At 30.3% G+C, this 26,205-nt stretch overlaps 1 protein-coding gene across 2 annotated transcripts in view; it reads left to right on the top strand.

Moving 5' to 3' along the window:
• LOC145326739 (glycerophosphocholine cholinephosphodiesterase ENPP6-like) overlaps positions 1 to 25,269 on the top strand; it is a 103,081-nt gene extending 77,812 nt beyond the window's left edge. Inside the window, exons 13-21 of one of the 2 annotated variants that reach the window (XM_080170121.1) lie at positions 9,938 to 10,073; positions 10,482 to 10,542; positions 13,154 to 13,171; positions 20,636 to 20,735; positions 21,282 to 21,429; positions 22,000 to 22,104; positions 22,670 to 22,737; positions 23,240 to 23,301; positions 23,570 to 25,269. In XM_080170121.1, coding sequence (XP_080026247.1) covers positions 9,938 to 10,073; positions 10,482 to 10,542; positions 13,154 to 13,171; positions 20,636 to 20,735; positions 21,282 to 21,429; positions 22,000 to 22,104; positions 22,670 to 22,737; positions 23,240 to 23,301; positions 23,570 to 23,645 — 774 coding nt within the window. In that variant the 3' untranslated portion in view covers positions 23,646 to 25,269. The remainder of the gene's footprint in view (positions 1 to 9,937; positions 10,074 to 10,481; positions 10,543 to 13,153; positions 13,172 to 20,635; positions 20,736 to 21,281; positions 21,430 to 21,999; positions 22,105 to 22,669; positions 22,738 to 23,239; positions 23,302 to 23,569) is intronic. The other variant, XM_080170122.1, reaches the window with a different exon arrangement.
• Positions 25,270 to 26,205: the final 936 nt, after the last annotated feature.

Here is a 26,205-nt window from a genome sequence, read left to right as displayed (position 1 = left end):
TGAAATATCTAGACACTCAACTTAATGAATCAACAGATCTATTCTCAATAAAACCACTTTAAAGTTGTTGGTATAACGAATAAGAAAAAGTTATAATAAAACTTTAGGGGCTATTATAATTAAAGCCCAATGTCCCCTCCCTCCCAGGAGCCTATAGAATTAACAAGGATAAGAAATTACAATGCCATGGGAAAATAATTTGTATATGAATTGAGCGTGGTATAATAAGTTTTTTTTTTTAATTAAAAAACTATTTTTTCAAATGGTTAGTGCTTATAGTTTATTATCAACTAAACAAGGTCTATGACAGGTATAAGGTATAACCAACAAGCAAAATAAATCTAAAATAATAATTGGGGGGCAAATGGAGATGTCGTCAATTTTACGATGTGTTGCCCCCCAACGACAGCTGAAAAACAGGTATAGGTTTCGTGATTTTTTACCGAATTAATTTCGTTATTGGTATAAGCTGGGTCTATGAGCTTTTAACTAAAATTTTCATAGTAGCTACATCTTACGGACATACATACATACAGACGGTGATTTGGAATTACATAGTAGCTTCGCTACTAAAAAGGCTAAATGAAAAAGTCTTTTTTCATAAGACTCAAGAAGGGAGTTTACATTGGGCTGTTTATTACACCATTCACCAAAGTTTTATATTCGTTTTCTATTTCTATTCGTTGGCCTACAATTTTGGGGACTTTAAGTGAATTTTGATTGGTTGGTTCATAAAGTTGTATGTTCAAACGTTTCAACCACCAATTGTAATCTACAAAAGGGGTTGTAATTGTATATGCATTTATTGGCCATTGTCTTATCCCTTTAGATACCTGCCTTGAATTTAATTTTAAAATCTATATTTATTTTTTTATAGTGCGTCATAGAAATTATCCTTCATGAATAAATTATCCAAAGTTTAGAGCCAGGCGCAACTCAAATATTTAAAGGACATGCAATCTACAGAAAATGTATTTTGAAAGGGGTTGGGTTAAAAGCGTGATTTACCCCTTCAAATTTCTTTTAAATAAATTTTAGAATATATAAATTTTGGGTGGCGAAACACAAATTTTACCCTCCATCCCCTCCCTCCCTCCTGCAAGCAAAATTTATTTTATTGAGATGTTGTACCCCCCTCAAAAAGGTACCCCTCCGTCATAGATCGGCTGATATGTTCTTTTTAATTAGGGTCGGTCCGTCCGTCCGTACGTCCGTCCGTCACACACGGATAGCTTTTTTCCGTTAATTTAGGCATGTTAGAATTGTCCTATCGATTCTGTCTTAACCATGACACTTTGGTTAAGTGTGACTTCCGAATTAGCGGGAAGTTCTAGAGATCTTGTTTGACGGACACACAAACCCCCAATACCAGGAACCATCAAGTTTCAACAGCAGGTTTGAATATAGATTTATTGATACAAACTATTTCAAAGTCCTGAAATTACAAAATCAATTAATACAAAATTCCAGTTTATTTATAACCACGTAATATTATTTGCTTTTTAAAATCTTTTTTTCTACGGTTAAGAATCTTTGGGTACTTTGGCTTTAAAGGAAAATTATTTGGTTTAATAATCATTGTTAATGCAAAAATAAAGGCACATAAAAAATTACTAAAACATAATAATTGAATCATAATAAAGTTTCATGTTTAGCTGGCTAAAACCTTTTAAACTTAATAAATTCGTCCTATACGCCATTCAATTTAATAAAATGAACAAAATCTACCTGAAGTTCTTATGGTTTAAAGCCCCTGGTATACTAGGGTTGTTCACACACTATGAGACCAATGATAGGCCAAACTTTATTCTCCGAAATCTTCATCCACTCACATATCATTCAAAAGTAAAGAACGTGGACGCATCAAAACATAAACAACACCATGCCGCGTCTCTTTAGAAAAGGAAAGTCAAACAAAGACGACATTTGCGCCTAATTTGAAATTTGAATAAGGAATTAATTTCGATCTTGATAAACACAAAGCTTCCTCGAAAAGAGGTTAAGACAGATTCCTTTAGTAGTTATGTACGATTTAAAAAGCGTAGCAACTCAATAATCATTACAAGAATGTCCGTACGTCCATTTTAAACATGTTGATTTTTTTTTACTTTTTTAGCAACAAATCTTTTTGTGATCTAATCATCTGATTGATCTGATTTTTGGTATGTTGATTCCTGGGACAATAAAGTATAATGTTATAAGCGAAGCAACTCTATAAAAATGTAAGTATGTCCATATACATTATCCTGTATTAAGTAGTTTTTTAACAAATTTACTTACAATTTTGCTTCGACTCTTATACATTTATATTCTGATTATTCAGTTCTGACACTATATAAGTGTTAATGTCCGTTTGTCCTACCGTTTCAGTGCTTCGCTTTAATGGATGTTGTCATCCTTGTTTAGTTTATACTAGTACTTGCGATCTTAATGACCCGTGTGAATCTTTTTAAAGATAGAGAACTCAGTTCCGTGGTTGGCAAGATTTTAATGAACAAAATAATAAAATCCTTAGTACAAAAAGCTCAAATTTAATTTTGAATTAGATGTCTTTTCCCTTACATTCCATAACACAAAAAAAAGTTTTCCTTCGTACACTTTGAATATTAAAGAAATGGAAAGTTTGGCGTGAAAACAAGGATGACAACATCCATAAAAGCGAAGCATAATACATTAGTTGGTAAGAAAAACGGATATGAACAAATATTGAACACGCATTTAATATGTGCATAATCACTTTTTTAAAAATATTTAATTGGATACTTATTGAAATGAATACTTATAATAATATGTCTAATCGTGCCAAGAATCCTTATTACAAAAATCAAGCTAATTAGAAAATTATAACATCATAAATTAAATCAAAAAAGCCAAAAATCTATTATGTTTGAAATAGATTATAGTTACTTTCTTTTAATGATAGCTACGATTTCTAAAGTTTACCTTACTGTTACAGAAATCACCATGCAAAGATTGAACTCGATAGAACAATTCTAACATTCATTAATAAACTGTAACATATAAAGTAAATCTAACATTTTCTAATACATCAGCTTAAAGCTATTTACATGTATATTTATTTTTTTATATATTCCATGAACTTTATTTTCTTACTTGAGAAAAGTTAACGCCTTGCGCCTTAAGATTTAATGAAAGTACCCAAAGTTTTATAAGCCAACATTTGAGTAATTATATAATTTACAGTCTAATGTTCCTTCCCTCCTTGCAACTACAAATAAAATCTATTTTTGGATACAATTTTATATCCTATGATAGATTTAAGTTTTTATTGGTCTAGCCATATATAGATGAAGGTTTAAATGTGTTTAATTATCGGGAATTGACAAATTAGTATTGTAGCACTTTACTTACTGTAGCGAAGCTGCACCACAAGTTTTGACAGCTGAGATTTTCAGTTAAAATTCCTATTGCCTGTGCGCACCCAGTCTGTAATGTCTGTTGTACATGCTTTTAAAGACATAAAAACGTATCTTAGTATAAAGTGTTTTCTTTATTTTATTTACATATTATCTATTTTCTCTCTTTTTTGAAAACTACATATATGCCTCATTTTTTAACAATTTTTAAATACAGAATTTTTTAATGAAAAACCTTCCCAACCATTGATATTAATTGTTCTTTATAAAGTTATAAAATCCTGCCAAAAATAGATATAAGATTGTTACATTATATGATAAAAACTGATATATGTTCTTCTTTAAAAGCAAGGATAAACAAGTTCAGTAGTATCCTACCTTTTTAAAAACAAATACGAATTAATGGGTCTTTTTTGTTATATCAGGGATCTTAAGAAATTAGTTATAATACTTAAAATAAACATTTGACGTCATTAGCACAGAACTAATTAATAAAACTTTTAAAGTAGTTTCGCTCCCACAAAATAATATGCATTCTTTTCCTAATGTAGTTGGCATGTGTTTGCTGACGTACGTACATTGCTTAAAGTACAAAGTTAAGTTTAAAAATACTTCACATAACTTATCAACAAAAGTTTGGATATAATTTTTTAAAAAGAGACATTATGACTTTAATCACAAATCTTGGTGTTTTTAGCTTTTGCAATGGCCATACCAGGTTATAAAACAGCTAATCAATGCATAATATTATGTAAATATATGATATCATACTTTTGATGCTAACTGCAAAATACATCTATCTATACAGAAAACTACATGAAAAAAGTGGGCCTATTCATACTTTTGTAAGATGCAGATAACAAACATATGCACACCAAATGATTAAAGCCCTATTTATTCTTTGGGATGGGTGTGTTATTATAAAGTGATGCATATAAGTTTGGTCATGATCTGATAGGCTTACTGGTGGGATTACAACATAATAGCCAAGCTGCATTAGGTACAGTAGACTGTTTCAGATTCAGCCACCATTGCTCTGCATGTTACAATAGATAACTTTTTATGAGCGCAATTGGATTTTCCCCAAGAAACCTCTCTTCCTTGTTTATGAAAAAAAGTCTTAATTCCTAGTGCTGGTTAACCAAGTTTAGTTCTCTAACCTGTACCAAATATTATATAGATTTTTTGTAATTGCTTTAATTTTATTCAGAAACTGATTTAGAAAAGTTCTATTAGTTATTTTTTTTATTACATTTTTCACTGATTGATTCTATGAGAATTAAAAAATCTTTTGAAAAAAAAGAGATTAGTATACCTTAGGCAATTTTTAGACATTTAAAACCCCTCTAATTTACAGGCTTTTACCTATTTATACTATTTCAGCATTTTTCCTTAAAAGGCACAAACTTTACAAACGTGAACATACAAAAGTTTAGTCAAAGCTTGGTGAAAAACTTTTTCACCATCAGGTAGTATACCTAAAGCTTTTTTATTGAGTATCTTTTCTAGCTTAGTAAGTCTATTTTTGTGATGTATAAAACGATTGAGAACAATATTTTAGGCGAAGCATCTCTTTCATTAAGTTCTTGAATATAAGTATGTACATCATGCCAACAAAAAATGAAAATTATAACAACTATTGGTAGAAAAGGAAGGGGCAAAATAGTTTCTTTAATTGATATATCCTTGTTTCATACTAATTATTTAATTGTTTCTCAGTAATTTTTATCATTTAAATTATTGATTATTAATGTTTTCTTGACCAATAAGAATATTTTTTGTTGCTAATATTTCCCAAAGGATAAAAAGAAAAATGTTTTCGTTGTGTAGACTCAATCTTTTTTCTCTGTAAGGATTAACACTGGGTTATGGGAAAACAAGGATGACAACATTCATAAAAGTGAAGCTTAACAACGATCAAACTTTGAAAATTAACAATTGTTCTTATTTCAATAATTCTTAGTAGCAAAATGTCTTTCATACAGGAATCTTTATGTGAGCGTAAATAGACATAGCATCCGTTACGAGTGATTAAGACCTAAATGTAGAAATTCTATGCTTTCAACAAGTACTACTTTGCTTATTATCAGCGAAGTTTTGGACTAAAGATATTCCTCTAGAGGTCCCTAAGTAAGAAATAATATTTGAATAGCATAGGAAAATGGTATTATTATGAATACACATTTACATAACGTTTAGTATTTGAATAGCCGTTGCAAAAGACTTTGTAGGGATGCCACGCATTCAAAGGCAATGAGAGGTGGTTGGTTAGGATTATTATTGAGTGGGGGGGGGGGGGATTAGTGAAGGTAGAAGGACCTGTCACACACAATGAGAGAGACAAATGTACACAAAATTTTAATTAATTTCAATTATACAATGTTTGTGTCCATTATCTACTATATATACTCATTTACTGAAATTTTTATAGATATACAATTGTTGTTTGAAAAAGTTTTTATATGGAGTATCTACACTTGGAAATAAATATCCGTGTCCCTGGTCAACTTTTTCTAAGGAACTTATCCTCGTACAAGTGTTATAACCAGGGATACAACAATAGTCAATTAATTTATCTCCCTCAAACTTTCACAATTATGAAGAAACTAAATTATTCGAAACCTTTCAAGTAATAATTTCAATCTACAAAAGAAGTGATTATATTTATAATCATTTGGGGGGATGTCCATTAAAATTTTTATCTAGTGTCTTATCCCTCTAATTTCCTTTAGGTTTCAGTGTAAAAATTCACGTTTCCCCGATTTCTTACAGAAAGACAGACGAACATTTCGTATTATTAAAATATGAATTTAAACTGCAATGCAATGCAATGGATTGAAAGACAGGGGCGCAGCAGCTGTCATCAAACTGAACTGGGGATTGGCAGCTGCAGCTTTAATCAAACTGAACTGGGGCTTGGCAGCTGCCACTGAGCACCAAATTTTAACCTATTTGAATGCTTTCAAAACAAATTTTTCAAAGCAAATTTTTCAAAACAAATTTTTCAAAACAAATTTTTCAAAACAAATTTTTAAAAGACTTCTTGCCTTATTTGGGTCAGTTTTAGACACCCAGATGATTTTTAGAATTGTTAAAGGTTGCTTTCACTAGGGCTTACAGGCGACAGATTTTTTTTATGTAAAGATTTTCTTGCAATTATTTTTATCGCGGTTATAAAAATGAATAATTGTAAGATTCGGTCTTATCTAAACCCTGTTCTAATCCAGAGGATATTAATCGGTTTCAAGCCACTATGGAAGATGGCATAAATCTCTGAATATGTGTCCCCTATTTTGGTCAAATCCCCCTTAAAAGCATTTTAATCCAATTTGCTTTGTGCGTCCAAATTTACAATTAGGACCAATGGATCAGTTTCATTGATCATAACATAACAAGGATCATAACATATATAAGAAACAAAGTGCAAAAATAAAATCAGATTTTCTGTTAAAAAAAGATAATAGATTATTATTCTTAGAGAACCATGACATTTTTTGAGAAGTTAGGTGTTTTAAACTTTCCAGAAATCCAAGTAGGATACCCAAACTTTTCCACCAAATATTTCAAGCTACACAAGTTTTATCCTAATTGAGGGTTTACTTAATTTTTATTGTCTTGTTCCATAAAATATTTGAATATATTAAATAAAAAAGTCTGCTATTTAGTATAAATTAAATTTTCATTCTGATTTCTGATTTAAAACGTCGAATTATTTGAATTTTTGTATAGAGTAGCTGCAATGGTAATCATATTAAAGAGATGAAATGCTAGATATAATTACAATTTAATATGTAATATTTATTACGTTCGCAATTTGTTCATTTCATTTGCTTACTAAATGTAAACTGTTTCTAATAGATAAATATGTTTTTTTTTATACTTGTAGGTTTGATTGTAATACCCTATCGGCTGCAACCCCAGCATTGTGGGGCTTCCAATTTGAAGGAGAAGGAATTGGCAGAAAAATAGCTTAAAACCCTACTTAAATATGAAGAATAAAAAGCTTTAAACATTCCCAAGACCCATGTGAAGCTTTCCTAAAATGGAGAACTCAATAGGTTCAAAAGTTATTGAATTCTTAAGCTACAGATCATAAATTTGTATTTTTTTATAAATTGAGTATTCCTTAAAGCTATAAATAGCCTAAAACCTGTCTATAAAGTACCTGTACATATCAATTCTAAAAACCCTATTGGAGCCATGGATTCATAAACATCCTGTTACTTAAGTTTATAATTTTATTAATCAAAATCCAACAACTGCAAATATTAAAATGAATAAAAATCAGAGTTTTTAGCACAAAATGGTTTTGTGGGCTTAGTGGTTATCCCAGAGAGTTATCCATTGACATTTATTTGTGGTTGGGAAAAGGAAATATTATTGAGTTATCCCCTCCTCTGAGGGATGGGGGGAGGGGAGAAAGGATTTAGAGCATTATCCTTTCAACTAGCAGTCAAGTATTCTTAACCACCCACCAACTTTTTTTTTTCGAGGTGGTGGGTCATATTTATGATGCTCCATTTAGGTGTGGCTCAGTAATCTTAAGGGATAAAACAATGGATGATGATAAATTAATATACATCCCCTATAATGAAAAACATAATTACCACTTCTGTAGTTTTAATTTATTAGTTGAAAATTTAAGACTCTGCTAGTTTGAACCAACCAACTAATATTTTAACTTTATTATTTGTTTTCATTACTTAACTATCTATCTCTACATTCTTCTGAGTTGCTTTTTTTTTGGGGGGGGGGGGGTTATTGGGGAGTCCCTTGGTCGACTAAAGGAATTTTACCAGATTTAGTCAAAGGAAATATGTCAAAGTACCTTCAGTAAGTGGCAAAATTCTTTTAGATTACGGACAATTATGGCCATTAATAGCGCAACTTTGAAAGTTAAAAATAGCTAAACTGTTATTTTAAAAGAGGAAATTTGTAAAATTAAGAAAATATGCTGTAAACAAAAATACTAAAAATCAATCAACTTAAAAGTAAAAATATTTGAAGGTTTCCCTTCAAGTTCCCGTGGGGGAAAACTTTTTTTGAAATTAATTGAAAATAAGGTGTTTAAATATTTCGCAGGATATTGTACAGGATAGTCCCCCAAGGGGGTTAAGGCACCGCAGGTATAGGCTCCGCAGGGGTTAGACATTGGGAAAAGAAACTAACCTCCCCAATCCTTATTTTCAATCTTATTTTTTAGAAAGACGGGTTAAGTTCTTGAAAAAAGTATTTAATTAAATAACAACAACAGGGAACTTTAATTGAGAAACCTTGGTTATGGGTATCATATATATTATTGTACATAAACTACAGGTCAAATCCATCCCACAAATACACACATACACACACACACACACACACACACAAACCTTTACTCAAAATGGATCATCCTAATACAATTTACACAGACACTCAATATATGTGTATGTGTGTGCATGCGTGTGTGTGGGTTTGTGATATGTCAATATAAGCATGTAAAAAGATCAATGATAGATTTAGATTTATTTTATCCCTATTAAACGAGGAAGCAAGAGGTTGACATACAATATACTTAATAGTTTTTTTCCATTATTAACTATTCAAAGTAATACAAGATAATTTTCATTGGCATTATAACTAATTCTAAACTAAACTGGTCATTTAATGCTATTCTAAAAATTATTATAGAAAAGATTGCTTCATGTTGATAGAATAACAGCCAAAATTCAAAGCTGTAAGAATAAGCCAAAGTGACAGTCTGACTGTTAAATATTTAAGCAAATCTTTGTGAAGTTCCTTTCCTTGGACTAAAAATCATATTTAAATAAAAAAGTTCCCTTAATAGTTAGCTTTAAAAGTTTGGTTAAATCTTGATTTGTTGTCTTAACTTTTCAACCATTAATTTTAATCTAATAAAGTGATGATTTTGTTTATCATCATCTTATCCCTTAAATCCCTGTAAAATCCCTGGGCATAAGTAAAGGGGAAATTGTGAATGTATTTATGTAAAGATGCTGATGAGACATATTTTAGTTATCTAATAATAATGATTTACTAGAAATAATATCTTGCTTATCATTTACTAATCACACTAAATTAAGTTATATAATGATAGATAGAATGTAAGAATATTTGTAATTTTCCTAAAAGTGCCTTATTGAGCACTAAAGCCATCCTTATTTTTGAAATACGTTAAACACAGGTACCTGGTAGCACCGCAGGGTTAAGGCTTAATTAGACTAAAACTTTCCTTTGGTGACCTACCAAGTACCTGTGTAATAAAGGCCCTTAAGCACCAGGCGTATCAAATTATATTCCAGTAGTTGTGAAATGGCATGACGAAATGTAGAATTATATCCCATCAATAATCTCCAGTGGCTTTGTACTCGAAGGGGTAGAAAATGTCAAAAGAATGGGCTAAAACCATCCCAAAACTTAAATCTAAATATTCTTAACCCATCCCAAGACCTATGTGAAGCTTCCCTAGACTCGGGAACTCAATCGGTTCAGAAGGTAAAGAAATCCTAATCATTAAAGAAAGAGAGTTTCCCGTATTTTTTAATTCTTATTTTTTTTAGTTGGACAAAGATATCCAGCACCTGTCTAACCGGCTGAATGTAACCAACATGGCGGACCATGTGAATGTCGTCATTCTGTCAACACACGGAATGGCTGCAGCTACTTCCCCTCTGCGCTACAGCCCGGGCTATATTGGTGAGCTTGGCATTTATTTATGCCTTTTGAATCTTTTGGAAAATAGTCATATAGCTTTTATCGTTTCACAAAATAAAACAATGGTTAAAGGTTTGTCTGTCTGTAAGACACACCCCAGTTATCGGATTTTCTTTTCTTAACATGAAAGGACAGTTAACTTTTTCTTTTATTTCTTTCTGTAACAGATTGCCCTTTTCGTTATTTTAGGCATGTTAGAATTGTCCTCTCGAATTCAAACGAATCATGTAGGTCCATTTAAAACATTTTGATTTAATTACAACAAATTGAAATACAATTTATTTAGACTTTTACATTTGTATTCGTCTTAATAAGTGCACAAGTTGTAATAATATTTTGTCATAATGTTCCCTTTTATTGATGTTGTCATCCTTGTTTTTTTTTTGTTAGGTAATGAGCATGACATAGTAAAGATCCAGCTTTCTGATACACTCTCCAGAGAAAATGTCAGGTATACTTCCATTACAGTTTTATTCTTTGTTCCTTTGGTTAAGTTTACTATTATTTTTTATTCAAATATTTTGGTTCTTTTCCTGAGAATGTCAAGCTCGCCAAAAATCCCTAATCTTATCTTTGAAATAAATTGAAAAAAGGAGTAATGGTTTTTTAACTTAATCCTTATGAGGGCCCTTACTTTGTTGGAATACCCTGTCCCAATAAAACGTAACTTGACTTAGGTTTAAGGTAATTTGATCCAGAAACTTTCTTCCTCAGTTATAAAAAAAACAGGGGGTTTGCTCAACTAAGCATTTTGAGGAAAACCACCTACATTCTAAGTAAATTCTATTCATAAAAAGGAATGTGATATTACATCCAATAAAGAAACAACTTTGCTTCAAACTTTTCCGCAAATAAAGTCGTCATTGAAACTTGTTTTTCTGTTTTTAATTGATCAAGTTGTAATCATTGTAATATCTAAAGTGTCATATTTCTCATTAAAGAAAAGTTAAAAGCTTAAGAGTTTTTATTCAGATGTAATATCTTTTCTTGATTTATTTAAATGTTATATATAAATGTTTATTTTAACGTTTTTCTTACTAAAATGAATAAATTTGTAAACAATTATTTGTGATTTTAATGTTTATAAGGAAATTGTTTTTTTTAATGTTTCTAAATCTAAGTTTTACTGAACTATTCATTTTAATATGAACGTATTACACCTCCCTTAGCCTTAACAGGGCCTTATATCCAGCGATTTTAATTTATTAAATCGAATGTAATTACAAGTTACTAGTCTGAAGTGACATAAAAGAATATATATGAACCATACGGTATTATAGACAGTTTTCTGCGGATAGTAAATGATAAATTATAGGATTAATTCTATTGCGGATATGAAAATTGGTGAATAAAACAATCCTAATAGTTTTTATTTTTTGGGGTAATTTTTTTAACACGGATCAGACCCGTAAAATACCAATTGATTAAAATCGTTGAATATTCGTCTCTGTCATTTTGTTATACCCAAAGAGTGAGGGAACATTGGACCGTAAATTGCACCATGGTACCCAAAGTTTTATAAACATGTTCTATGGTTCCAAACTTTCAACCTATATTTATTATCTACACTGTAGGTAATTTTGTTTATCATCCTTTGGGGACTGTATAATATCAATTTATTGTCCATTGTCTTATCCCTTTAAGTCCCTGTTTTTACCCACTTAACTGTAAATCAATTCTAAATGTAGCATGCATTGCACAAGTTTGCTGCATGCGATACAAAATGATTTTTAAGGAAAAGTCAATTTAATTTGGATAAAATAATCTATTTAGTATGAACTATTGAAATATAAAAAAAGTAACTTCGGGGTAAAACTCACACAAGGGTTAATTTGCCCCATAATAATAAGTTGTTTTTTTTTTGGGGGGGGGGGGGGTGGGGGGGGGTGAAAAATTAAAATTTTGGTGTATGAAATGTCAAAAAATTACCTGATTTTAAAAGTTTTTTAGTGTATTTAAAATATTTTTTTAGTTTTACGGGGAAGTTAAAATCTGATATTTAAAAAAAACAGTGTGGTAATTACTCGCCCTCCTCCTCCTTTGGACGTCCTTTCCAAAGGTACAAGTGTTTCGTTAGTGGTTTATCAACAAAAATGTATCCCCTTTTTTACCCGTAAAATTTATCTTAATTTCATTGACTTTTCCTCCATTTGAATTACACATACAAGATACAACATTAGTTTCTCAGTCTTAACTTAATACTTTAAACAATATCTTTTTGTACATAAAACAAGGATGACAAGGTAATAAGTAGCGAAGTTAAAAAAAGTGATAAAAAATATGATAAGCAAAACATTTTATGAAAAAAATATGTATAATGTCTCTTGAAGCACGACAAAGTAAGCTTATTCATGGTAAAAAAACAAGCAATTTAAATAACTGCCGAAAAAATCACATTTCCCTTTTAGTGGCACGAACGGACGGACTGACAAAGTTAACTAAAGAGAAGCTTTGCTACAAAAACATCTTATTGTAAATAAAATTAAATCAATACCTTTAAAGAAATGACTGAGAAACTTAAATTTAATAGTTGATCATATTTGATTTTAACAAGAATGGTGATATTATATAGAAGCTAATCTTTTTGAGATATCAATATTTCAAGATATTTCCTAATTTTTTTTCTAATTTCATCGCAAAAATTTTAATGTTTTAAAGAAAATAAAGAATTGACTGGTTGGCGTATTAACCAACCAACTTATTTAAGAAAAGCTTCACGGCAAAAAATTAAATATGTTTAACTATTAGAGGTATACAATAATCAAAGTATAGAAACAATTTGTACTTTCCCTTGAAGTGCCTTTCGAGCACTGAATCCCCTGAATGTAGATAAATTGAAAATAATGGTTGGATAGTTTTTCTCCTATGACTAACCCCTGCATGGCTATCCAGTACCCCATATTACCTAAAGTAATAAACAGAACAACAAAAAACGAAAAACTGTCCCCAATTATTTAAATATAAAGGAAGGGGGGTTCTTTGCTCGACCAGGCACTTAAATTACCAAAACACATAAACACAATAAATACACATGAATGTTAACAAATAATTATTATTTTTAGTATAATACAGGCAGTTAGGTATGGAAATTAGGTAACATCCCTCAAACTAATAATGGACCACAAAAGGCCTTGGAAAAATGTATTTTTGATGCATTTGCAGAAAAGTAGTGCTTCTTAAGAAAAGTATTTACTTACAAGATTATTTTAAGTTAAATGGTGGTTTTTTGTGGTCCACTAGTCGGTTTGAGGGAATATGCCTAACATTATTGTAATCTAAACCTACTATAATTTTGCTTTAGATATTTCTTTTAAACATCTATCAAAACTACTCTATAAGTGTCTCGTACTTTTGGCAACATTTGATAAATGATACACATGATACACAAAAACAACTATATAAATCACTAAAAGAGAGAATGGTAATAAAAGAGGACTGTGTTTATAATGGTTGAAAAGTTTAAAACTAATCTATTTGTCTGTTCATTTATGATCATTTTTTAAGTATTTAAAAAAGGAATTCTAAAGCAAAATTATCTGAATACATACATATAGCACATATAATACGCTAGCTTATAAGTTAAAGTAAATCATGAAAAAGCAAAAATTAGATCTATTAAATGAAATATAAAATCTAATTTTTCTTTATCATGAAACTAATTACATAATGCATTCTGCTTCAAAAATCAGTGAAATATTATTTTACTTTTGGCTTGTCAGGGATAAAGGGATAGGACGTTGGATTATAAATTAAGTATTTCCCTAATTTTCATAAACATTATTACTCCTTTTTTAGGTTCAAGTTATTGGTAAAATAAGGGTACTTTTATTATTAGGTTATAAAAACTAGCAGTGTACAAACTATTCCACTAATATTTTTAGTGTTCTTAAGTAGTATCAACTTATCATCCATTGTCTTATCCCTTAACATCTCTAAGAGTGCTTAGCTTAGCTTGCTTGAGTTTCTTGTCAAACGTTATCTTGAAGTCAAAACTACATAAAATAGCTTGTTAAATGTTAATAGTTGGTGCGCGTCCTTTTTATCAATATACTTGTTAAATGTTTAAAGATTATACAACTAGAAAATCTATCTTTAACTTTTATCTAAAAACTGGTTTGGACTTACTTTTTGTTCCTGTAGTCTATAAATACCATGATTCACTTTGGGGGCTATTGAATCAACTTCTATAAATAGCCTAAAACCTACTTATTATAATAACTTTTCTTGAAAGCCACAAATAATTGGCCAAGCAGTTATAAAATAAATACCATAAAATACTTTGAAATTTGCCTTACAACAAATTCAATTTTAATTTAATATTTTAAAATATTAAAAATTTTAAATATTTAAAGGTTAAATAATTGTTTAAATATTTTAGAATTAGCTAAATTTAACTCGGGAAAAGTTTGCTGAAATCAATCATATATTAAAATTAGAACTTAATAGACGACTAGGTGTACATTTTTTTATGTTAAATACGTCAAACAGACCAATAAAGGCCTAAAAAAAGCAAAATTGGCCAAGACTTAATAAAACACAATTTATCTTACAACGCACATAAATGTACAAAAAAAGATTTATTTAACTTGGATAAAATGATATGGTTCTTCTCTCCAGAAAAGGTCAAAATAAAGGTCTAACTCTAGTACTCCTATAACCCCCCCCCCCTTGAATAAAATGCCACCAACAGGTAGCTAGGGGCCAAGTCGCTATTGTTAATCATGTATAACTATGTATAATAATGTGCCGTTTACCGTTAGTAGCCTATACGGTAGGCTCTATACTAGCAACTTTACTGTAAATTGAAGAGGATCCGCTAATTCAATGAAATTACCAAATAAGCTATTGAAATGAAATAATTGTTGAATAAGTTCTATGTATAATTAACTGAAGGACTTATTCAAAACTTAAACATTATTTAATTGGGTTAACAATAGTGATTAAAATGAGACTTCTCTAAAAGTACGGTGTATATGTCGTTAAGTTGTCAGTCAGTTTATAAAATTTAGTAAAATTCTCATCAAATTAAATGATCTTGTTTTCTATGTATTTCTTTACTAACGGTAGCACCCCTAGCATCAAGAGGCTTTGTAATAAAAGGGGATGTCAAAGGAAGAAAAATAGCATAAAACCATGCTAATACAAATATCTAAAAATAGAATAGCCTAAACCCATTACATACTTATTTAAACCTAAAGTGTAGAACTCAATCTGTTGAGCAGTTATCAAAATCTTAAGCTACAGAAGAAAACAGTCTTCTTTAAAAAAAAGGATAATTGCTTTTATATGTTACAATTTGCTTCAATTTTATGCAACAATTTGACTTAATAGACTCTTTAAAATAAAAAAGAATTTTATATTAATTGCATGGCGTTTTTTATATTTTGCTGTTTATTTAGAAACAGCAAAAAAATACCTTGGACGGTTCTAATGATATTTGCTTACTAGCAGCTGTGCCACTAGCATCAGGGCTTTATAGGGGGAGGTAGAGGGCTATAAAACAGCATAAAACAATCCCAAAATTTTAATCTAAAAGCTTTTAACATTCCAGGATTTAAAGCATCCTTTAAAAACAGAACTCAACCATTTTAGTGGTTGGCAAGACCTAATGAACAAACTAAAAACAACTTCCTATAATAGGATTACTTATAAAAATGCATAATAATGTACTGTGATACAAAAGTACGATTTAATGGGAAAAAATACATTTTTTCCAAAGTATTCAAGTTTTTTTACTTACTGCTTTGCGTTCAGTATTTTAGTTATGATCATACAGCCGCTAGGCTGTCTAACTAGCTTATAATTATAAGAATCATAATGCTAAGTTTTAAATCGATTTAATGATTTTACCATAAACCTTACCGAACGTACGGCAGACTCTAATTGTAGAAAAACTTTTAAAATTAAATGCATCCCAAAGTCACACAACAATCATTCAAATTTTAAATGTCAAATTCATTTCACACAAAAAGAGAGAAAAATTTCAAATTCTAAAATTCAAATTTGATTTCTGAATTTTTCAGGGAGGGAGGGTACCATGGACTGTAAATTACACTGGTACCCAAAGATTTATAACTACATTTTCTCATTCTTTGTCTCAAAAACTTTGAGTACTTTTTGATTGATTATGATTGTTCCAATGTGTCTACAATTTCAGGGTAACTCAATTTTATCTGAGCAGGTTTTTGACTATTTTATACAAAATTGAAAGATTTTAAAATTAATTATATTTGTAGATATTATCATTGAACAATCAGAGTTCTAAAGGGATAAGACAGTTAATGTACATCCCCAGTGATGATACACAAAGTTACCCCTTCTGTAGGTTAAAAATACTAGTTGAAAAGTTGAAACTTTGGGGACTAGTGTAATAAAGAACCCATTGTTCTCTCCCTCGCTCTGTTGAACAATGTTATTCTACCCAAAACAATCATAAATATAAGAGAGTTCTATTCAATTAGATTTATTAAATACGGGACAAATTATTTTCATGCTCATGTCCTCCAAACATTTAGTATGTTAAATTCTTTAAAACATAATCATAAATAAAACTAATAAATTTGTTGGCGTTTGAAAGTTTGAGTACCCCCCCCCCTCCCCCCCAAAAACGACGAACAACTATTTTAGGTTAGGTTAGGTTTTAGGCTAGGTAGCCGAGCGCTGCGGCTAGGCAGGCAAGGGGGCCGAGCGCTGTGGCTAGGCAGGCTAAGGAGCCGAGCGCTGCGGCCAGAGTCCATAGTTCGCTGTCGGGGGGGGGGGGGGGGGGGGGGAGGGGGGTACTAAAATTTTCAAAATTGAAAAAATAAAATTCTAAGAGGATAATACCAATTTGTTTTGTTAATTTAATTGCAAAACATATTTGAATTTACAGTTTTGGTTATTTTATTGGTTTAGTACACCCCCAATTAATTAAAACCAAATGACCTCTTCTCTAGATAAAAATTATCAGTGGAAAAGGAATAGACACTGCTTGATTATGCAATACAAATAAAATTAGATGAAAGTCCCTGCAGTCAGTGAACCAACGAATGAGAGAACAGGTTCATAAAACTGTGAGGACTGTAATAATTTTTCGGTTCCTTCTCGGTTATATTTGATTTATTTTTACCTTCGTAATTGAGAATTGAATCAAACATAGTTTTATTCTATCTAGGGAAGCTTTATTGAATATTCCATAAATGTACACACATACACACACATGCACACATACACACATATGCACACATACACACACATGCACACATACACACGCACAAATAGTCAAAGGATACAGATATAAATAAAAAAAGGCTCTAAAAATTTTTATGCTAAAAACCAGATTTATCAAACTTTTAGCTACGCATTGAAAAAAACAAGGATGACAACATCCATAAAAGCGAAGCACTGAAACGGTAGGACAAACGGACATTAACACTTAAATAGTATCTGAACTGAAAAATCGGAACATAAATGTATAAATGTCGAATCAAAATTGTAGGTAAATTTGTTAAAAAACTGCTTAAAAACAGGATAATGTTAATGGACATACTTACATTTTTGGACTTGATTATAGAGTTGCTTCGCTTATAATATTGTTCTTTGTTGTCCCAGAAATCTATATACCAAAAATCAGATCAAACGGATAATTAAAACACTTGAAAATTTGTTGTTAAAAAAGTAGAAAAATCAACATGTTTGAAATGGACGTACGGACATTCTGGTAATAATTATAGAGTTGCTACGCTTTCTAAATCGTACCTAACTACTACAGGAATCATCATGCAAAGTTTGAAATCGATAGGACAATTCTAACATGCCTAAATTAATGAATAAAAGCTATCTATCTCGGACGGACGGACGTACGGACGGACGTACGGACGGACGGACGGACGTACGGACGGACCGACCCTAATTATAGAAAAGCTTCGCTTTTAATACTGAAAACTGTTTTATAGAAAAAAGTTTCGTTTAAGGGAGGTGTCAAAACTTTCGCCCGCCCATTAAAAAAACCTTTGCACGCCATTGATACCCCCATTGTTCTATCCCTGCATATTCCTGGACAGAGTGCCCAAATCTCATGCTATCATCTGAAGAACAAACATTTAGAAATATTTTCAATTTCAATCTCTCTAAAGATATGATTCGGTATGCACATAGAGTATGATAGAATATACACCACTTGCGAATATGCCCCTATAGGGCCAGTTGAGGTGGGTGGAGGTTAGTCGAATAAAATTTTTTTTTAAATTTTTTAAAAGCAAAAAAAGGTTAGTTTTATCTGTGCTATTTATCTATGGCGGGTGTTTGTACTCCAAGATCCAATGTTAAGAAGAACCATTTCGGTTTAGAATAGTTATAAACCTTTTCAGGACCTATCAGAAGCTCAACGTAAAGAAGAACCATATCGGTTCAGAAGTTTTATTATATTAAGTTATAGACAAAAAAATCTTATTTAATACTTATATTTGCGGGAACTTTTGTTTCATGAAATCTTCCAATTTTTTACATTTACAAAACAGCCTACTTTATTGCATCAAGATCCATGACAGATCTTTATAGGAAATAAATGTCTATATACGAGCTCAAGTTTTCCAAGCGATAAATGTTTAAAACTCATAGTGCTCCAATAATCCGTAATAAACTCTCATTGACCAGAACAATAAGGCTCATTATTTTACTGAATGAAGAATAAATTCATTTTTTATTTCATGTTGCTATTTGAATTATATTGAAGTATTAAATTTCTATCCATAAAACAGAAAATTTAAATTTATAATATAGTAAATAATTTGATACTAGCGATATGTGAGTAATGTGGTCAGATATTGAACTAAAATTTAACAGTTAACTAAACATTTTAACCCTTTCAGGACAATAATTTGAAATAAAAAATATTAAGTAAATAGTTTAAAGAAAGAAATCGTCAGGGAGAAGATAGGGTTAATAGTCAGAATTCAGATAACCAAAAGAAAGTAAATGAAACATTGAACAAACCTAGCCAATAGCGAGATAATTATATCGAGCCCAACTCTAGTTACTCTATATATTTAATAGGATTGTGGGAAAAAAATAGCCTTAATGTTTGACCTCCATTCCCCCTCCCCATAGAAATTAGCTACCTGTCTATTAAGCAATAGCTTCTCGACAATTCATGTATAGCTACCTGGCTATTCAATATTATTAATCTATGTATATTCATCTTTGTGAAGGACTCCCCACACAAATTATACACTTTTCACAGCACAAATTTTATACACAATTTTTCAAATGATTATTTATTTCAATTTAAGCTAGTAAACAAAAAGAAAGGGGAGTAGACATTGGACCGTAAATTATACTGGTACCCAAAGTTTTGTTATTCCGTTATCTTATTCGTTGGCTCAAAAATTTTTGTATTTTTATTGAATTTGGAATGGTTTGTTTCGTACCAGTAGCGTACAAACTTTTCAGCCAATAATTTTAAAATATACAAAAAGGGTCATTTCGATTATCTTCATTGATATTCGGAGCTAGAATTCTGGCTAGAAAATGGTAATTTTCAAGAGTTTGGGGGAGGGTGACCAATAACCTATGATTTTAGTTTAGAATTGAAAGAGGTGGGGGTAAAAATGATTTTACAAAGGCGATTTTTTTATTGGGGGAGGTACCTGCCCTGTAGCCAAAACAAAAAAATATACATCCTGGGACTGTATCTCTTTAATTTCAGTCATATTTCTATTTAATACTGAAAATATGAGCTTATTTTCTTCAGAAAGCATATTTATTTTTAATTTTGCTTAGAAAATAACTTTAAAGAGGTTTCGTGACTTTTTTAGTAAATATACTAAAATTAGGACACGTTATGTTATTTCTAAAATCTTCCTTATAAGATGTCAGAATTGGACTCATGTTGATATTGATAAAAATCTTATAGATTTTATATAAATTTTTATGGAAGGTTTTTAGAATTACCAATATGCATATGCTTTTTGTAGATAAGCTTGCGGAAAGTGGGTGTTTTCACCCACTCAAAAAATGCACCGTCATGTGCACGCCACTGCTTTTGTCTATTGTCCTAGTAAAAAATAATTATGCTTTAAAAAATGCTTTAATAAAACTGAAACTCATTTATTAGATAAAAATTACAAAAGACAAATGTAAGCTAAAAATTAAAACTTTTTGTTGCAACTAAAATTATCCTTAAAAGATTAAATATACTACTTTTTTGTGTTAGGATGGGACAATGAAAAACAAAATCTTCACCAAAATTAGCATTGTTTAGAAGATATTGGGATGTAATTATTGGGATATTTTAGGTGCATCAAATGCTACAAAAATAATTAACGAAGCTCTTTATAGTTCCAATAAAAAATGACCATTATGTCCATTATTCTATTATGACGTAATTCGGGATGTTTCGGCCAAAAGTTAATGCCTATGAAAGGGTATATATCAAAAACTTTTGGCTGAAAAATCCAGAATGACGTCATATTAGAATAATGGATTATTCTAAACTGACGTCATTTCATAGGCACTATAAAAAGCTTTATAATTAATAAATTGACTCACTGACAATTTATGTTTAGATGGATAGTTGGAAGTGGGTCACACGCCAAGATTCAGCCCCGTGGAGTCAGATATAGAGATGCAATTATTGAACAACTCGACAAAATTCAAAATTTAATGGTAAGAAATTTGTTTTAAGCATTCAGCATCGTACCTTTTCGAGCACATAGCAGGCATAGACCCCACAGGGTTAAGGGTTAGAAGAAAAAAAACCTACAACCTTATTAGTAATTTATATCAAGGAAGGGGCTCCTTTGTTCACTAGGCACTTTGAGACAAAGCTCCTACGTTTTTATTTATTAAAAGAGCTATTAATTTGAAATTGATCATATTAATTTAATCAGTCGTAAGGCAATATGCATTACAAGGACGCAATAACAATTAGAAAAAAGCTAATTTTACCTCTAAACTGTTATTCCTTATCGTCTGTAGAATTATCATTTGAAAAAAAGATATCTCCAAATGTTAAAAAAATCATTATGTTCGCATGGACGCCTGATTTCAAATAGAGTTGCGAAGCTTTCTATACTTAACATATGTGTTATGGAAATCCTCATCCAAGAGATGATTCTAATATTCTTTACAAATTCAATATCAGATTTATGTGTTATTGGTGGACTCACTAAAATGTATAAAAAATGTTAATATTTTATTTGTAATTTCTAGGTTTACAACAGAAGTGACATTCCAGAAAGGTTTCATTACAAGATGAGTAAGAATGCTCCTCCCATCCTGGTGGTTGCCAGTCCTGGCACAGTCATACACAGCAGCTCTCCAGATATTCAGAGACCTGTCCTTCTGGATCATCCACATAGTAAGTATTACTTTGTCAAACTTTGTAATTCCTAGACAGATTTTGTCAGGCTTTGTCACTTATTGTAATTCTTTGTAATTCTTTGTCATCTTGGTCATACTTTATTTGTCTTTCCATTTTTTGTAAATTTTTGTACTACTTTGTCTTTTGTTCTTTGTCATTCTTATGTATTTAAGTTGTTCCTTGTTATTCTTTATTATTCTTTGTCATTCTTTGACACTCTTTGTCATTGTTTGTCAATCTTTGTCATTGTTTGTCATTTTTTCTCATTTTTTGTCATTCTTTGTTATTCTTTATTGTTCTTTGTCATATTTTGTCATTCTTTGTCCCTCTTTGTCATTTATTGACAGTCATTGTCCTTCTTTGTCCTCTTTGTCCTTCTTTGTCCTCTTTGTCATAATTTGTCATTTTTTTGTCATTCTTGGTCATATTTTGTCAATACTATTTATTATTCTTTGTCATTAAAGTCACTCTTTGTCAGTTTTACCATTCTTTGGTGATATCTTTGTCATTCTTTATTATTCTTTGACATGATTTGCTGTTATTTTTCCTTAAATTTAAAAATCTTAGGAGACCTGAACCCTCAGAGGTTGACAGAACAGATGAAGTTTGGCTTGGCAGGTTATGATCCAGAGGAACATGACATGAGGGGGGTCTTCATGGCCAGGGGTCCAGGTATAATTGATACATACATATGGACAAACTTATTGATTGGTGGATAGATAGTTGAATGGAGAGATAGTTGGATGGATAGATAGTTGGATGGATAGATAGTTGGATGGATAGATAGTTGGATGGATAGATAGTTGGATGAATAGATAGTTGGATGGATAGATAGTTGGATGGATAGATAGTTGGATGGATAGATAGTTGGATGGATAGATCGTTGGATGGATAGAAAGTAGTATCTTAAGGAAGAGGACATGAGGGGGTCCAGGTATAATTGGTAGATACATGTACTCACTCAAGTGCTTCTATAGGGCTCATGGGCAGAGTTGCTAATAAATATATATTGTAGCTATGATTGTCTGCTTGTTATTAGCAAGATGTCATAATTAAAGATATTAACAATTGTTCCTTTTAATTTCATGTGGTGAAGCCGACTTCTAGAGGTAATACAGTAAATGGATAGATAGTATATGTAGAGTTAGTATTAAAAGATAGAAGATAGTCATATAGCTGGGTTTAAAGAAGGATTAGATTATAAAAAGCTTCATATTAAACTTGTTTTCTTTTTCAGCGTTTAAAGACAACGGTGATACTCTTGGGCCAATACATCTTATTGATGTTTATGAGCTGCTTTGTAAGGTAAGGAAAATAATTTAGTAGCGAAGCTACTCTATAATTTACTTTGTATATCCGTCAGTAAGTTTATATCGCTATGGGAAAATTTGTTTCTTTATTGCTATTTGACTGTTAATTTTTTTGTAAAGATACCCTTTCTTTTAACATTGATTATCTGCTCTATAACTTACTTTTCAGTTTCTCCATCCATGATTTTGTTGAACTCACTTATTTTCACTTATTTTAAATTTAGTGGGCGGTTATGTGCTCGACTAGCAAATTGAGGGAAAACGAAAATCATTTTATAGGCAGCTCTTCTTAGATAGTAAAAGGTGAAGATTGTAAGATCAATTCCAGTTTTTTTTTTAACCCGTTGGGGTATCGATTTTGTGATTCTTATTTTATTATTCGTGGAAATTTGACTGTAATACGATATTAAAAATGGTTTTTCAGTATTCCCCAGAACCGGTTCTAATCAAACGGATATTAATCGGTTCCGAATCCACTGGAATATTATTACTTTTAGGTATTGGATATAAAACCTCGTGAGAATGATGGAAGTTTGGAGGCTGTCCTTAGGTTTCTAAGGTAAAATATTCTGAATTTTAGTAGCAGAACTACCTTACAAGTTTTTGGGTTGTTTGTTTGTATGATATATCCTTATACAGAAAATGTCTGGTTTTTTTTATATGTTTGTAATGAAGGATCTCACATTTTTGTCTTCTTTTTTATGTTGTAGCTTTATATAACTATTTTAAGGGACTTTTTTTCTTTGAACTTTGTGGTCTACTCTATAACTATTTTAAGGAAGAGCAGATCACCCCTAATCTTCTAACAATAATATGTTTAATTTTAGGGGAAGTGGAAATCAGAGCATAATTTCCATCCATCTTATTTTACTTTCTTTCATCATTGCTGCAATTAATCATTGAGAAGCCGCGCTCCTCTGGTCATAGACAGTAACAATACTTCTAACTATGGCAACCTAATCAAGATAATTCATAGAATTATTCCAGGTTTTATGCTATTAAAAATGAAAACAGGCTTATTTAAGAGCTTAAACATTTTGTATATATAAACAGATAATCTGAAAATTTTGAAATGAGTGATTAAATTGGCTTTTAAAGTGATGTTTAGTTTTTATATGTAAGTATGTTATTATATATTTTGGTACCTAGCGTTTGATCACGTTATAATTCAAAACCTGAAATTAGTAGGCGTTAAGTGTTCAAAATAGGTATTCCTACCCCTTCAAAGATAAAATGTCATTCTATTAAGGTCCGGTTTCAAATTATAATTGGACCAAAGTTTTAGGTCCCTAATAAAATGTAAATATGCATTAAAATGCACTTAAAAATATTTTTAAATAACACAAACTGTAACAAATGGCTTTCTGATAAATCAAGTAAAAATACTTAAAATTCGTAGTCTATAAATATTAATTTAAGTTAAGAAATTTAGATATTTTAAGCATGTTATTTTTACTGACTAAAACAGTATTTTAGAGTTTAGTAAATTATTAGATTATAATTATTGTTAGTACATACTTTTTGTATTTCACTTAAAAAATATTTTTTTATGTTATAAATTCTTTTAAAATATAAACAATTAAAAGACTTAACTAAAATTACAATGGAAATAACGTCAATGGAAACTATTTTTCCTTTGTTTGAATATCATATTAAAGGACCAAATTTTAAAATTTAAATTTACGTCGATTTTTGTTAATTATATTATTATTTTTTTCAGTTTTTGTTTTACAATCTTTAATTTTTTTGAGAAAAAAATTTACCAAAATTTTTTTAAAATATGAGGATATTGTTTAAAATATAATCAAATAATTGAAAAATATTAAATCTTTCAAATTTAGATATAATTGTCAGAAAATGTAAATATTTCAATGGAAAAATGGCTTTGTAAAATCCCGGTATACACAAATTTTAACCCTTAATAATTATTTATCGCATCGTATTATAAATAGCTTTCCGTGGTTAGTAAAATGAAAAATATAAAACAGTTTTGTTACCACAGAGGAGCCGAAGGCCCAAGTCAACAAAACTGGTGGTATTCATCGAAAGCTGTATATAGTACGATACATGATTTTTCAGTATTACTGAGAAGCCATACTGTAAATCACATTATTATGAAACAAATTTTATTTACAAAATATGTACAGTAACTATTAAAATCACCATATATGTGTAATAAACGGATCGCCAAGACTTATTTCTATATTGGAACAGTTTGTATTTTTGTTGAATATTTAAACAGTTTATCTTACCGGCCATAAAATGAGATAGAATCTTGATACCTTATAACATAAGATAATATAACATTCAACAAGCTGTAAAAATCTTTGAAATACTTTTTGGCGATCCTGGTTGAAGAAAAACCTTGCAGGCTTTCGTCAAGACATGGCTTTCCAAACCCTTTACATCAATCACTGTCGGATGAAAAGAAATGCAGTAATTTGTATCTATTTAAATCATGTTGTGTTTGTGTGTTTATCTTAAACTTTTTTTTTCCTAACCTGAAAATGAAATAGCCTAAAACCATCATTGGACCTAGGTAAAGTTTACCTAAAATAGAGAAACAAATCAGTTCAGTGGTTATTGAGATCTTAAGCTTCGGACAAAAAACTTTATATTTCAGGATAATATTTAATTTCAAATCTTTAAAAGAGTAAGGGGGGTGTTGGAAACTCCCTTAGAAATGCCTTCCTTCCCTTTTTTCATATCTCAAGCAATATATCCCCCATGGCAAAACCCTCTGCACGCTACTGTCCTAAATGTTGATATTTTAACAGTTTGAAACTTAAAAATAAATCTAAAGTATATTTTCAAACAAACTTAACATGATCAAAATTAATTTCACATTATTGTATTTCCATCTCGACCAACCGTGATTTTTTAATAATTCAGTTTTAGATTAAAGTTTAAAATTTTACTGTAAAGATTTCGTAGATTTTTAACCTAAAACTGTGTTATATTTGTTCATAAATTCATATTTTTTTTGTTGTTAAAAAGCACAAATTAGTAACTTTTTTGCTTTAAATCTAAATGTAGTTTAATCGTTATTTAAAAAGTAATCTTATGTTAGTGAACATTTTCTTTTATTAACAATTAAAAACAATTATAATTTTATTTTAAAAATTTCCTTTTTTTTTATAAAATTCTATAATTGTGTCAAGTGTAAATTGCTTTATATCCAGTTTTAAAAAAAGAATAAATTTTGATAATTTATATTTTTTAGTATCGAACATACCTTATACCCAACTATGTCTGTCCATTTGTCTATCTAAACAAAGAATGTAATTTTACTATTGCTACTATGGAAGAAGTGTAGTTTAATTTTTTGAGAATATTTTGCTGGAATTTTATTTGTTTCATAACTTGGTTTGTATTTCCCCTGTAGCATTACAAACTGACAAACGGAAGAAAACAAATTGACTCATGGACGGACAGACAAATTAAATTATAGAGTAGCCTCGCT

This window comes from Acartia tonsa, chromosome 8 (assembly GCF_053477335.1).
Source record: "Acartia tonsa isolate MP-2025a chromosome 8, ASM5347733v1, whole genome shotgun sequence".
Taxonomy (NCBI): Eukaryota; Metazoa; Arthropoda; class Copepoda; order Calanoida; family Acartiidae; genus Acartia; species Acartia tonsa.
Note: the sequence above shows the minus strand (reverse complement) of the source record. Positions and strands in the feature narration are given on the sequence as shown.